Genomic DNA, 14435 nt, shown 5'->3' with positions numbered 1-14435 from the left:
GCAGATCAAAGACTCGACAAAAAGACAGCTTGAAGAGGATGACTCAGTTCTGTTTCTGCTCTTTATTTCCATGCTGGTCTTTTTTTATTTATTTTTTTACCTTTTTTTCTTTAAATCCATTTTTTTTCCTCTGCTGCTTTATTAGCATGATTTTTTGGGGATTCAGATTCTCATGTTTTACCACCATCTTTGTGTGTCGTCAAAATCTGGCAGTCGATGTATCCAAGTCATTAAACATGAACAGCTTGCTTGGCTGCAAAATTTGGCTCAGGAGAGGATGAGGATGTTACAGACGTCAGCTGTGGATGATATTCTCAGGCCTTTGTGTCTCCTCGCTGACACAATGAATGTGTAGCGGACCAAAGTTCAACGTGAAGTTGAACAGAGCAGATGGACGACGACAGAAGGGGATTTTTTTTTAAAATAACCCTCTCCGTTCATTCAGGTTCTGAACTCATGCACTTTAGAGATGATAAGAAACATTCTCCCGAGTGTTCTTCAATAAAATTATTGTCCGCTATTCAAGTTTTCCCCCCAAGAATTGTCTTTCATGTCAGATATATTTTGACCATTCATCCAGTGGATTTTATCATCTTATTGACATCTCAACTAACATCATTGGCAACAGCACGTCTTGTTTGCTTGGCTCTGATCTGAACTCCCATCAAGGATTGTGCTCAAAACATGAAACAGGCACGTGGAGTTAAAGAAGAGCAATAATGTAGCAGAAATGTAAAGAGAGTTTTGTCACAGGGAAGAATAATTTAGAGCGTCTATGCTCAGAAAACTATAGCCAGGCGTGGCAGACCTCAATAGACCTTTGTTTTTTTTTGTTTTTTTTAATCGAAGCGTTGGAACAATTTTTGGTCTGTCAATGATGGGGTTATCATATTATGAAATGACAGAATGCTTCTGTAAATGTAACAAAAAACAAAAAACATTGCCTTTACAAGGATTCATGAATTCATTGTCTTGAGACACACATAATGTCAAATTAAACTGTGGCAGGTTATATTGTGGCCACATGTGCAAACAATGATAGGCATGTTTGTTATATGATCCAGGGAGCAGTTTTGAATGGAAAAATTAACAACAAAATAAAAAAGAAAGGCTAGAATAACTATATTTTATATGTTGTGTGGTAATTATTACCATGGAGTTTTATGCCTTATGTATTTGTGTGGTTTGCTGTTGAAAACTAGTTCAGATGAGAGTTTTAACTGTGCTTCTCATCACAAACCTCTTCACGTGATGTGCTATTTGTCTCATTTTCAGTCCAATTCACAGGAGCTCCAGCAGCTCCAGAGTCTGGCGACGTCTCACTGTGTTTGTGTGAGGCTGCGGTTTTCTGTCGTGTCCTCGGGTCAATTTGCCTTCACTCTGCAGGATGTCAGTTTGACATCATAATCATCATTATCACCCCTTCCACTCACATGTCAACAGGATCTACACCCTATTACCCGCGTGTGCGTGCGTGCGTGTGCATGTGTGTGTGTGTGTGTGTGTGTGTGTGTGTGTGTGTGTGTGTGTGTGTGTGTGTGTGTGTGTGTGTGTGTGTGTGTGTGTGTGTGTGTGTGTGTGTGTGTGTGTGTGTGTGTGTGTGTGTGTGTGTGTGTGTGTGTGTGTGCGTGCGTGCGTGCACTGGTAAATACCTAAATCACCCCTCGGTGTGTGCCAGTCTAGCAGCTCATTAATTAAGGGCTGTGTGCCAAACCAGCAGACGAGTTTTCATCAGACAGGATGTCAACCCATATGCACACACACACACACACACACACACACACACACACACACACACACACACACACACACACACACACACACACACACACACACACACACACACACACTAATGGTGTGTTGATCAATAATGACCCGCTAAATTTTGTGAAAAAACCAGGGTCACATGGCGGTGGAAGATGAAACTGCGTCAGAAAGGATTGAAACCACCTGAAATGCCTCGGCGAGGCCATGCACCCTACATTTTCCGTCCTCGTGTGGGTGGAATAGTGGCCAAGCTGCACCACTCTGGCAGGAGCTGAAGTAGTCCAGCGAACGGTTTTACTTCCATCAATTCACCTTCAAACTCAAACCAGTGATACTTAGATCTACTTTGTGCAAAACTTTGTTGACGCTCAGATTCACACCGAGCAGGAGTCGGAGCATTTCAGAAAGTTGCGTTTCTTCTATTCACTCAAAGTTGGAGCATTTTCAAAAATGTCCATCTTGGGAGCCGTTTTGAAAAAGAAACGGGGCCTAACAGCATCTTCAAGGCGCTAACGCCACCCGATTCTTTTCATGTAGTTCTAACAATATCACGTCACTTTTTTTTATTTTTAATACCAAAATGGCTTCACTTTGTGTTTTGTTCTGTGAATCTGCTGTAAGATGAGAAATTAGATCTGCTGTAGAACTTCTCTTTGCAAAAAAGGTGGCCAAAGCTTCTCAGAGCTGAGGAAATGTGCAGGTTCGTGATTTAGCCCAACTGCTTGGGTGTTATGTGTCGTTCCATCTGCTACAACCATTTTTTTTTTTTTTTTTTTTTTTTTAGTTTTGAGCTTTTTTTTAGCTTTGACTCCTGATCTTTGACTCTTTCAGTGAGCGATTTGTGTGTATGGATGTATATATATAACTACAATATAACAGTGTAATAGGCTATAAAATCACATTTTGGTTCAAACCAATATAGATCACTTTATTTGCAACTATTATGCTTCTTTAAAACGTTGCAAGCCTTTTAAAAAAATAATATATTACTAATTACTGTGCAGAACTTATGCTTACTAATTCATAATTAATTCTTAATTATGAATTGCTGAATACTAAAAAATGGGTTTGAGTTCCCCAAAATATATATTTTTGTCCCTTTGGCAGCTTTGACCTTCAGCGAGATGCATCCGAAAGCTTTATTCTGCTAAAAGAGATTTGATTAGGAAAAGAAGGGTGTGACCAACTCTTCCCGTTGTGAATGTTATTGATTTATTGGCGAGACAACCGGAATGGAGTGTAGAGAAAGACAAAAAGTACATGATGACGACTAGAACAACAACCACCCACTGAAATTGTTCCCAATGAAAGGTGTTGTGGTGTTGGTGGGTTTCAGCTCCCAGCTGGTTTCAGCTGGTTAAGAACATTTAATCTTAAAGATAATGAGATTGCTGTGGCACTCTCACCACTTAATCTAACATGAACCACCATGAACATTTTTTTGAAAATTTCTCAAATATAATATTTAAAAAAAAAAGAAAAAAAATTGAGGCATGGGGCTTTTTTTTAAATATAGTTAACATAAATCAAATGTATCACTTGAATATGGCTTATCAATACAATAAAATAGTAAATGCACTTCATTTACAGTGTTTTTTTTTTTTTTTTTTTAACTTAACTTTCACCGATTCACACACATATTTTTGTTATTTTGGACCGTGAAATCCCTTGTCGTGACTCGACTAATTTTATAAATTGAATGTTTTGAACCTGAGGCCAGTTTACATGACAACGTTTCAAGTGAAAACGCATCGTTTTTGTGTCTTTGTTTGAGAAGATTTTGCCATTTACATGGCGACATTCTGAAACCGATGTCCGGAAACTGTACAAACTGTTTGGGTTGTGTTAAACTCTGCTGACCTCTAAATGTTGTTTGGTTGGAGAAAAAACAAACAAACAACAAGCAACAAATTTTGTGTGGCCATGCATTCACACATTTATGATCAGGAGGGTATAAATACAGGGAAAAGCAATCAATGCAGCCGGTTCAGCTTTTCACTGATGCAAGCTGGGCGGTTCTGTTTTTATGTTGACCGACTCTTCGGTTCATTTTGATATTGTTGCTTGTGCACATTTCTGTGAATCGTTAACCATTGACGCTTCAGCTTGTTGGAGAAACCCCCGTGAACAATGCTGTTGGCCGTGGCGAGCGGCAAGACATCTAACTTCCCGTTTGCTGCCTCTGTGCACTTTCTCGGCGCTCAACCGATCTATCAGGAGAGTCACACTGAGCCACTGGAGCGTCAAGCCGCAGGAGAGAGTCATCTATCCCCGTTGCCCAGGCGCTACAGCTTCCCTATCTTTGTCTTAATGATATTTTAAGTCCTCTCGAATGGGATCGCTGCTCAATTTCAGACTTTACTGATCCGTCTTTGCTCTCTGGGGTAAAGCTAAATGGAGTGGCGGACAACTGGCCACAGATAGCTTTTCAGAATTGAGTCCATCGCAGCCTGATGAAACTAAAATTACCGTTATGTGTGTGTTGGCGTCGGCCCTTTACATACTAATGCGCTGCAACCCCAGGTATAATAGGATGTTATGGAAAAAGGCCCCGCTGTCTCATTGTATCCTTCCTCTGATTACGTCTGGATGTCTCTTGTTCAGCCAGGGCACAAAAGAAAATAGAAAAAAAAAAAAAAAAAAGCAGTCGTGACTCTGCAGCCAGCACCGTTTGGCTGAAACATCCATGTGTGCAGCAGATGACAGGGTGACTAGTAATTTGAAGAAAACAAAGCACTTGTTTGGATGCAAATGAATTGATTTGAAAAGCTAATGGAAGAGAGGGAAGGCATTATAGCACCTTGGTTATGACACACGTGTGATCAGCTTTGTGATGAATGGCTGGATCGGTGACTGATTACAGCACAGGGCTTCACTCATAACGCTTCCAGTGACTTCTCTGTCTGCTGGGAGGTGTTCAGAGTGAAGAGAGCAGTTGATTTGAAACACGCAGCCACATGCTCAAATGTTGTAAGTTATTACCTCTACAACTTCGAGGAAATGTGCTTGAGGCCTCGCTTAGGTGATAATTCGAGTGAAATTGCATCTGTTTGGTATTTTATTGGAGAAGCTGTCGTTAGCGTGTAGGGCTGTTGGTGTTTTGTATAATGAAACCACATGCATGCTAGCAGAGAATGCACTATAATTTCAGTGTTTTCTATTGTCATTCGATTGCACATTTTGACATGTCTTGGTTCGAAATTCTGTTCCCAAGGTCCAATCAATCCCAAGAACATAATATGAAAGGAACTTGAATAGAATAGAAAAGTGAATTAAAATAGGTACATAGTACATAGTAAACCATTGGCAAATAAATAAATAAAAAGGCATGTGACAAGTTAGCAGTGGCTCCAGAGCATCTGTCTCCATTTCTGACTGTTTTACTGAATCTGTCTCTTTATACAAGCACTGCCTTTCAAAGTAAGCGAGGGAATTAGTTTCAAAAAGGTAATTGCAAAATCACTGCAGGGTGTTATTTTGTTAAAACATGGAAAGGTGTTAAACTGTAGTGGAACCTGTCGGTTGAGAACGGGCATTTCTTAAGCCTTAAACTCATAATTGCACGTGTTTTTACTCCGCACAGTTTTTGATCTGCACCTGCAAAGCATGGTTGAAAGCATTTATTGCGGATAGAATATTACCAAGAAGCCAGTGCAGCTATTCGTAGTTGCATGATTACACAGAGGGATGAGTCCGATGGAGGCTCGCAAACTTCCAGTGTTTTGGTGAGCTGAACCAAATTGTCAAATTACGCTTGGAAACAGATTTAATGAAACACCTGGAGGGAGATTTCAATTATGCCTGTCTCAAATATGGTAAAAGTTATTAGGTGGTGAAGGTGGGGGATAGAATAGTCCACGGATGTGCACATTAAAGCAGCCAGTGAAGTGTTGTTGAAGGAACTAATTTCATATTTTGAACATTTATGGAATAAGATTGGCTGATAAGAAGTGTCCAATTGTAACGACACATCAATGAGAAATAAAGTTTCTTTCTTCCAGACAAGCACATTGTTGCCCATAGTGCTGTCGCTACATTGTTAAATAATGACGTTTCGAATATTCAATGTAGCGCTGAGAGAGAAAGAAAGAACATTTTTCTTCATTATGCAGTTTTCAGAAACTGGGTGTAGTAATGTCGGCCTCGTAGTTTAAAATATAAATATATCATAGTGACGTATGGAAATTCAACGACAATAAGCCTGAGGAGTTGAAGAATCTTGGCACAAAATTCTGTACCCTTTTCATCTTAAAATATACATACCGTTCGTGTCAAAATTGGCTCGTTTTGGTAACTTGATAATATTTTAGGTGACAGACTGGCAGCCCATCCATTGTGTTCCCTGTCCTGGCCCATAGCGAATTGCCATTTTTAAACTATTATGACTCAAACCAAAAGTAGAAAATGACCTTATTGAATTTGATTTAACATGGATTTAAACTTTTGAGCTCTGATATGGTTTTGAATATTGCCTTGCGTTGGGCTAATTAACATTGTGTTATCTCAATTCCCTCACTATCTGCTGCAGCAGATGAGCTGTAGCTACAGTTATTAAGATCATGGCAAGATTTTAAAGCTGTGAATTGGAATCTTTACATTGTGATTATTGTCATGGTTTGGGTGGACCAACGACGACAAACAGAAGGTGTGTGTGTGTGTGTGTGTGTGTGTGTGTGTGTGTGTGTGTGTGTGTGTGTGTGTGTGTGTGTGTGTGTGTGTGTGTGTGTGTGTGTGTGTGTGTGTGTGTGTGTGTGTGTGTGTGTGTGTGTGTGTGTGTGTGTGTGTGTGTGTGTGTGTGTGTGTGTGTGTGTGTGTGAGAATATGGGGAGTTTTATTCAATCAAACTCAAGTGGTTTGAAAGAGAAAATGTTCTAGCAATCAACGTGAGGTGATTTTTTTTGTTTTCAGAAAATATGATTTGTTTTGTTTGCTGCTTGCCTGATCAACACAACCAAATACCCCCATCATCCAGTGCGTTATGTGTGCAACACTGATTAATTAAAGTCAACAGCAACGGAAAAACATATGGCAATGAATGCAGTCGTATAAATGCAAATTCAATAAAAAGCCTGTTACTAGTCCAACATGCATAGTAACTGAAAAAAAATTTATCTGATTGCAAAGGCAATTAAAGATTTGGAGGAGTGATATGCTGTCCTCGGAGGTCTCAAAGCAATCGGGTGAACTCCAGAAATTGCACACGAAACAGTTGGCTGATAAATTCCTTTGCCTTATCGACAAGCTCACTCTCTCAAAGGGAACCCAAATGTTGTTTTGTTTCGGCTTAACTCCAATTATTTTGGAGCAAGTATTTGCAAGGCTATGCAGAGTTCTGCCCAATCGTTACATAATGAACTCGGCTTGAGTCAGGGTTCTCTCCCAGATCGAAAAGAAAGCTCCGTTTCTTCCACAAACGCAGTGTCTGTTGACCTTGCTTGTTGGAAACCATTGGGGGGGGGGGGGGGGGGGATACAATGGAGTATCGTTACATATATGTTCATGAATCAGCTCTGCTTTGTCAAAGACTTGACTGCTTGTTAACTTGCATTTTGAAAGGTCGATTGACTACACTTGACATGTCAAAGAATTCAAAGTAAATTTTTCACTTGGTACAGAAGGTTAAATGTTGGCATAGTCTGAAACCTAATTTATGCTTCATATGGAAAAGATGTGCAATAAGGTGAATGTGCATTGTTGATGAGTTGAATCATCATGAATTTGTATTGTTGAATAAATCATTTATAAACAGGTAAATTGTCGTCGCATGGCTATACGTTTGTATTGAGTAAGGTCAAAATGGTCAACAATTTCCACTGTCCAAAAGTTAAACAGTCAAGAGATCAGCAATCATAAACTTACCTTACCGAAGAGTTACATGATCATAAATTTGCTTTGTGAAACATTTAATTACTAATTGTCATAGACTTGTATTGTGAAAGAGTTAAATTTGAATCGGTGAGTGGTAATGTAATTGAATGTCTTGTATCTTTGTAAATCAACCTTACACAACACAGCCTCATATCAGATTGTCAGCATGCCCACTTGTTATGCGTCAAAGTCACAGATACAGTCAACATATCCTATCAGGGTTTCAGTAAACCTGTTTTGCTGCCTCGGAAGGAATGGAACTCTGGAGGTTTTTCCCCTCTACTGCTGCAATAGAATCCTTAAAGCAGAAAATAATCTGTTTTCCGTTTTTTTTTTCAGTTGGTGTGCAAGTAGGTACCAGTTCGGATTATCTCTGCTGGAGAAAGTTTGCTTGAGTTTCTATCATCAAATAGACCTGAGCCTGGTCAGTATGTTGGAGTGGTGATAGCCGAAATGTGCACCAGTGTGCCTGACAGGTTGTTTCTGCACCTTTGATAGAAACAGGGTTTGTTTTTTTTTTTCTTTTCCCCTCACCGTGGACTTTATGAACTGCCTTCCTCCTGAAACTGTGTGACAAGCCCTCTGAGATGTCTCTTCTGCTCCTGCTCTCACACAGAATGAATCACGTAAACATCAAATAGCTGGAGTGCTTTCATATGGAGTCCTGCTACAGTACGCGAGGTTCAGCAGGCCCTTCTTAACTCAAGCAGGAGTGGGTGGATTCCAGAAGCCAAGCTGGCGAGCGATGCTGAAAACCCCACTTAAATTCCATTAAACCTGCAGCCGTCTACATGTATGCATGCATTTTAAAACCTGGGCATGTTCTTTTATATATTTACTTATTTTACCAGAGACATTTCCAACAGTCAAAGAGCTGCAGTAAGATAAAGATAGCTGAAGATACAAATCCTATGTGCAGTTTATATAAATCAGCATGTGAAATTGTATGCGATCATGACAAGCCAGTGAATCTCCACGACTAAGCTAAAAAAAAAAAAAAGCCATAGAGCTACAGATTTTGCACTTTTTCCTATACATTCATTGGGAAAAAAAGGAGAAAGGAGTATAAGGCAGACTGCTGCTGCTGCGGTCCAATGTGCTTCGATGGTGAGCTGGGACTTGCTGATGAGACTCTACTAGGGGTCGATGCCAAAGGACACGGCGGGGTTAATGGCATCCCCCGAGAACAGGGTGCGCGAACTTGTTCCACGACGTGACAGAACACGCTCTCAGTTGAACGCACACTTACTCAGATGCACCCACACACATATCAGCACGCTGTGCGCGGCGATAATTAACACATAAATAAGAGCCCTCAGGCACATTTCCACACATAAAACCATGCGGCAAGGGAATGATTAGTGATGAGAACCATCACTCTCTCAGCATGCGATCCATATTAATTGAATGTTTTCTGGGATTTTCCAATATTTCAAAATGCACCTGCATGGGAAATTGGCAGTGCTGTTTTATGTGGAGTTCATGTCATTTATGCCGTCACATGGATTAAATGACAGATCCAAGCTCACAGTGATAATTTGTCCCTGGTGATCATCAGGTGGTCGATGTTCAGCCTAATAATGACACAAGAAGTCCAAATGGCACGTATCAACTCATTTGTGAGTTCTTTCCCAAGTAAACTTCTTTTGTTCTCTCTTCTTCCTGGCGTGCATGGTGGACATGCGCTTCATTGCCAGTGGTGTAAATAATGACCACATCACACAATTGACAAATACAGTCTGAGGTGAATTCATTGAACAGAGAAAATGCTTTTTATAGCCATGTTTAATAGTAGAATGTCTTCTAGTTCTCACAACAGTGCATGGTTCTGAGCAGGTGTAATTGCAACTTAACATTAAATAAGCAATCAGTATGTTATATATCTTGTTCATTTAAGAATCACATCGACTATGGCAATGTGAAGGATTGGAACCGCTTTGTATGGAACAAGCAAGAATAACTACTCATGCAGACAGTATTCAATGTTTTCACCCCTCACACACTGGTTTTTGAATCAGGACCAAATCTTTTCTCTCAGAATGGCAGCCAGCCTGGCCTCTGATTGGTTTAAAGTTGCTTGGAAGCCAAACGCTGGTGGGAATCCAATCACATACAAAATCGGATATATTCCAAATTACAGTTTTGACAATTTCTGGTATGGACCCTGACACTTACATTCTTATGGAGATTCAAGAATTGATTAAAACCAGCTTCCTATTGAAATACAAAGAAATGATGAAAGATAATCAAAGTGGGGGTTTTTTATTTTTATATTTGTTTGTTGTTTTTGTTTTCAGTAAAATGTTTATATATGTGAGAATGGTTTATACTCATTTTGATTGATTAGTTGCTGTTTGCTTTTGATTTTCAATGACAAATCATTAGTTAAGATAAAGGGGCAGAATATATAAATTTAATCCTCTGCTCCCTTTCATTCAGGAATTTGAAAACTTCTGTTCTGTATTGGATTTGGTTGCTTTTTATTTCCTTTTTTACAATGAATGAAATGTATGTTTGTTCTTCACCTAAGCTATTTATGCATAGAGGGTGTGGGCTTCCAAAGAAGGGCGGTATGTCTCACAGGCCAGTCTAAAATATTTTTTTAGTAGAAAAAGCTCTTCAATCGTACAATTAGTTATGTGTATAGCTTACTTGTAACCAGATTAATTGATTGAGTAAAACTTAAAAAGAAAAACAAAATGCAACAGTACTTCAGACTAATTTACTTTACTCCCACTTACATTACATTATCATAATTGTAACAAGAAAACATGGGAGGTCTATCAAGACCACTTGAAGGCACACCAAAGCCCTCCAAGTGCTCTTTTTGCTGTTAATACGGCAAGATGACGCAAGGATGATAAAACCTGCAGAGCTGCAGAAACAAAAGGGTGGAAAGGTGGATGCAAATGTTTGTTTAGTTTTTTTTTTCCTCCTATCCAACGCTTTTGCAAATTACTCAGCTAATGGATTGATAATGAATGCGTAGGCTTCGTTTACATCAAATGAGCATCTGTCTTATCCAGAACCACTAAATGAAGCCGACATCTGTCTGGTGATTCATTGTGGAGTGTTTGTTGTCCTCAGGTAGTATGCAATTCAATTATATTTTTTGAAACCTGGCCATTTCATGGCGCTTTTATGTACCGTGGAAATGTTACAAGTTTTGTTAGTTAAGAGTCAACTAAGTTATGACTACTGACTGAAAATTACAGCCAAAAGTATTTATTTTTTTCAAGTTCACTGTTTTACTCCAGATATCATGAACCGAAAACATCGTGTTATGAGGCTAAGGGCCCATTGACCTGAATTTTTCAAGTTAAAACAGGAAACCTGTGTTGCGTTTGTTGCTTTTTTTTATTGTCCGTTTACACACTCTGACACCGTCTAAGTGTAAACAGTAAAACACGACATTTCCATGTGTGAGTAATTACAGAATTTTCAGCATTTCTGCCATTTCCATCGTTTTCAAAAGCGCTGCCGGGTACTTTTCTGAGACGAAAACGCTAAAACGATACATTTTCAATTGAAATGTCATGTAAACGGGACCTGATCATACCATGATGTAAGCCATGGGCATGAGCAATCTATTGACTGGCCAAGAGTAATGGGAGAGGCTTGAAATCAGCGCAGACTAAACAAGAGGGATAAACAATATAAAGTATATAAATAAAATATAACATTTTTGGCTTTTAATTTTTGATGTTGTTCTGATCTGAACTTGTAGCTTCTGATCCCAATATTGTTTTTTTGTTTTTTTGAATTAAATGCCTGCTGTTTCTGATGCATGCATTGTCTTCAGTATGCAGAATAACATGAACTATGTTTCTTCTCAAACTTGTTCAGAAGTATTTTGCCCTGTTATTTTCATGCATGTAGGTTTTGGAAATATACCTTTGACATGTTTTGAGAGTGTTCTTCCATCCTCATCAGAAACCTCATCATTTTAAAGCCCTACATGTCAGAAAAAAAAGATACTTAATGCACATTGAACTTAGCTGAATGTGTTCAGATGCTCTCTTTCACACAAGATCCATGAAACACAGCTAGATTCCACTGAAAAGTCTCTGAATCAATCCAGTGCACAGCAGTGATGTGGGGTTAATGTTAGAGTTCCAGATGTCTGTCGTAAAAACTAATGGCGCTCACTTACCGTACTGTGAATCCAAACACGTTAAAAGTCTCACTGTCACATGGTTACATAATGATTGTTTTTGTTGTTGCACGTCGTGATTAAAGCCTCTCCTCAGGGACATAGGGACATTTCTTTCACACCGACTCAGCCAACTTTTTGAAAATGTTCAGGGGGCCTAAATTTCATCCTGACACTGCTGATCCAACCAGTACACCCCCATTTAGTTGATTTTGGTTCAGGAAGCTGAACGCTTGAACTTTTGACAACTAGATAAACACAGTCTCACCCAAACGCATGTTTTCAGGGTACTTTAGTGACTTTGCTGCCGATATCTAAAAAAAAAACCAAAAAACAACTATAACCACTCGCCAGGATGTAAATTCATTAACTTCAGAAAAGCAACAAAAAGTAGTCTGTAACACAGTCTTTTTCTCAGAGAAACTTTGTTGTCACGCTCATTTCCTTTGAAGATTGAGTAAGTATGCTGGGCATCAAGGTGATATAATCCATCTTCTTGTGTCGTCTTCAGGGTGTCGGGACTGACCCACACACAGCCTTGGCTCTCGCCCCGGACTCGAAGTCGGCCAAGGAGAAAGCAGAGGAGCCCTCACTCCAGTACCTGGACTCTGAGGAGATGAGCATCAGGATAGGTAGAACTGGACCTCTCTCAGGCAAGCCTCCCTTCATATACCCACAGCAGCTCCTTCATGCTGGTTTTTGTTTGGAAGAAAATATAAACGACACAGGTTTCCAAACATTCACAGCAGTAGCTATTGCAGTCCCACTTTTGGCCACTGTGGTGTCTTCATGCAGTAGTAAGAGGCGAGTGAAGATCATGGCATCAATGAGCAAAACTAAAGGGAACTTATTAGGTTTTCTTTCAGTCCTTATCATATATTACAGTTAGAGTGCTAAAATTGGCCAAAAGGTACATTCATGAGTTTATGCAGATGTGACTAGCTTTTTCAGGCTGGTGATAAATTACTGCTACATTGACACATTCAAGATGGACCGATCAGGGGAAAGTAGGTCTGTAGAGTGAGTTTATTAAAACAAACTGAGGCTAAAGCAGCCGAATTGTGTCCGAGAATGAACTGTGCAGGGGACAAAATTATCTTTTCAAAACCCGATGGCCCCTGCATCATCAAATGTTCCCTTTTGCATTAATGCAGAAGTGCGCTAAGAGTGGACTGCACTGGCTCACACTGTGAAACCTCTCCTCATGCTTCTTTGATGGCTCCTTTTAACTTGTCTTCACACTGCACTGATCTCTCTTATCAGCTTCCTCTAAATCACCTTTGCTCCCGTACTAACTTGGAATGGCCTTTCAGTCTGGTCAGCTCTTGGGAAATGATCCGGGGTTTCTGAACTTTACCTCCTTCTAAAAGCAATTATCTCAAAACGGTATCCCAATAAGTCACTTACATTTGGCACCATCGCTGTTGCCATACTTGGGTGAATCGCACACATGATGGAGCAGATTTTGAGCCGCATTTCTGCATTGGGAGTGCACTTTTCCCATCTCGCTGCAGATCAAACAAGGTTACGGAGTAATGAGTTATTACACACAAAATGCATAACCATTTACATAAGTGGAATCGAATGGAAAATCAGGACGGAAAAACTAATCGGTGAAAGGAGCGAAATAGATTTTTGAAGACACCTGATTAACAGACCGAGGAAATTAAATCGTCGCCTCTCTGTGTGCAATACTAGATCAAGTGTCTTCAAGGTACTCTGAGCCCAGCAGTAGTTTTGTGCAGACTCCCGATCCTTTAATCCGATTACTCACAATGGCGAACAAATCAGATGTTGGGTCTGAAGCTGGAGCGACTGACAGCAGGTCAAACTGCGTGATACAGATACGCCACAGCTGCCACAAAAAGCTTTTCAAAAAATACAGAAGCTAATATTCGACTCAGTAACTCATGAATAGTGATGACAACAGAAATATAGGGAAAAAAGGCATCTTTTTTATCATAACTACACCCAAAGGAGTTGTTGCTATGTTTCACCGGTTTCTAGTAAAGAAATGCCAACGAAGGGTTCAAGCTATATCACCATTTGTGACTATTTTAAATCATTTTCTGACAGTTCCGCTTGAAGTCGTACAAAAAAAGAATAAAACACACTTCTCCTTTTACAACAAACTGGGAGCGCACGTTAAGAACAACTCTTAGTTTTTCCAATTAAACACTGGACCGACTGAGCTGAAGCATTCAGGGTTATTTGAGGTTATTCAAGAACGTCCAACCTCAAATGGGTGACAGAGATATTTGCATAGTTACCATTCAGATTCATATTATTTTAATTCTTGGTCGTGGATGTGCCCGTCTGTTGTTGTTGATCAGTCATTTCTTTGGTTAGTACATGGTGTACCTCCGATTTTTACACAACTGCAAGTCCTGATGTCAAAGCAACAAGAAAGAAAGGTTAGAATCGCCAAATTGGTAAATGGCATTTCACACTGATGATCACATTCACCTATTCATTATTCACTCATTCTGCTCAATTGTATCAGTTTGGGGTTCAGTGCCACTTTGAAATGGAGGGAAGGGGAATCGAACCTGCAACCATCCAAATGAGATACAACAGCCCTACCAACAGAGCTGCGTTATAAAATGGAATGACAAGGAAGTCAACAATAGTTGATTGCTGATGTTGC

At 39.7% G+C, this 14435-nt stretch overlaps 1 protein-coding gene across 1 annotated transcript in view; it reads left to right on the top strand.

The window, feature by feature from the left end:
• The window catches only part of slc39a11 (solute carrier family 39, member 11), a 111242-nt gene that overhangs the window by 53980 nt on the left and 42827 nt on the right, over positions 1-14435 (top strand). The window contains exon 5 of the mRNA XM_080517027.1: positions 12300-12441. Coding sequence (XP_080373153.1) covers positions 12300-12441 — 142 coding nt within the window. The remainder of the gene's footprint in view (positions 1-12299; positions 12442-14435) is intronic.

Source organism: Blennius ocellaris (genome assembly GCF_963422515.1).
Source record: "Blennius ocellaris genome assembly, chromosome: 21".
In the NCBI taxonomy this organism is placed as follows: Eukaryota; Metazoa; Chordata; class Actinopteri; order Blenniiformes; family Blenniidae; genus Blennius; species Blennius ocellaris.
This window is presented reverse-complemented; position numbering and strand designations above follow the sequence as displayed.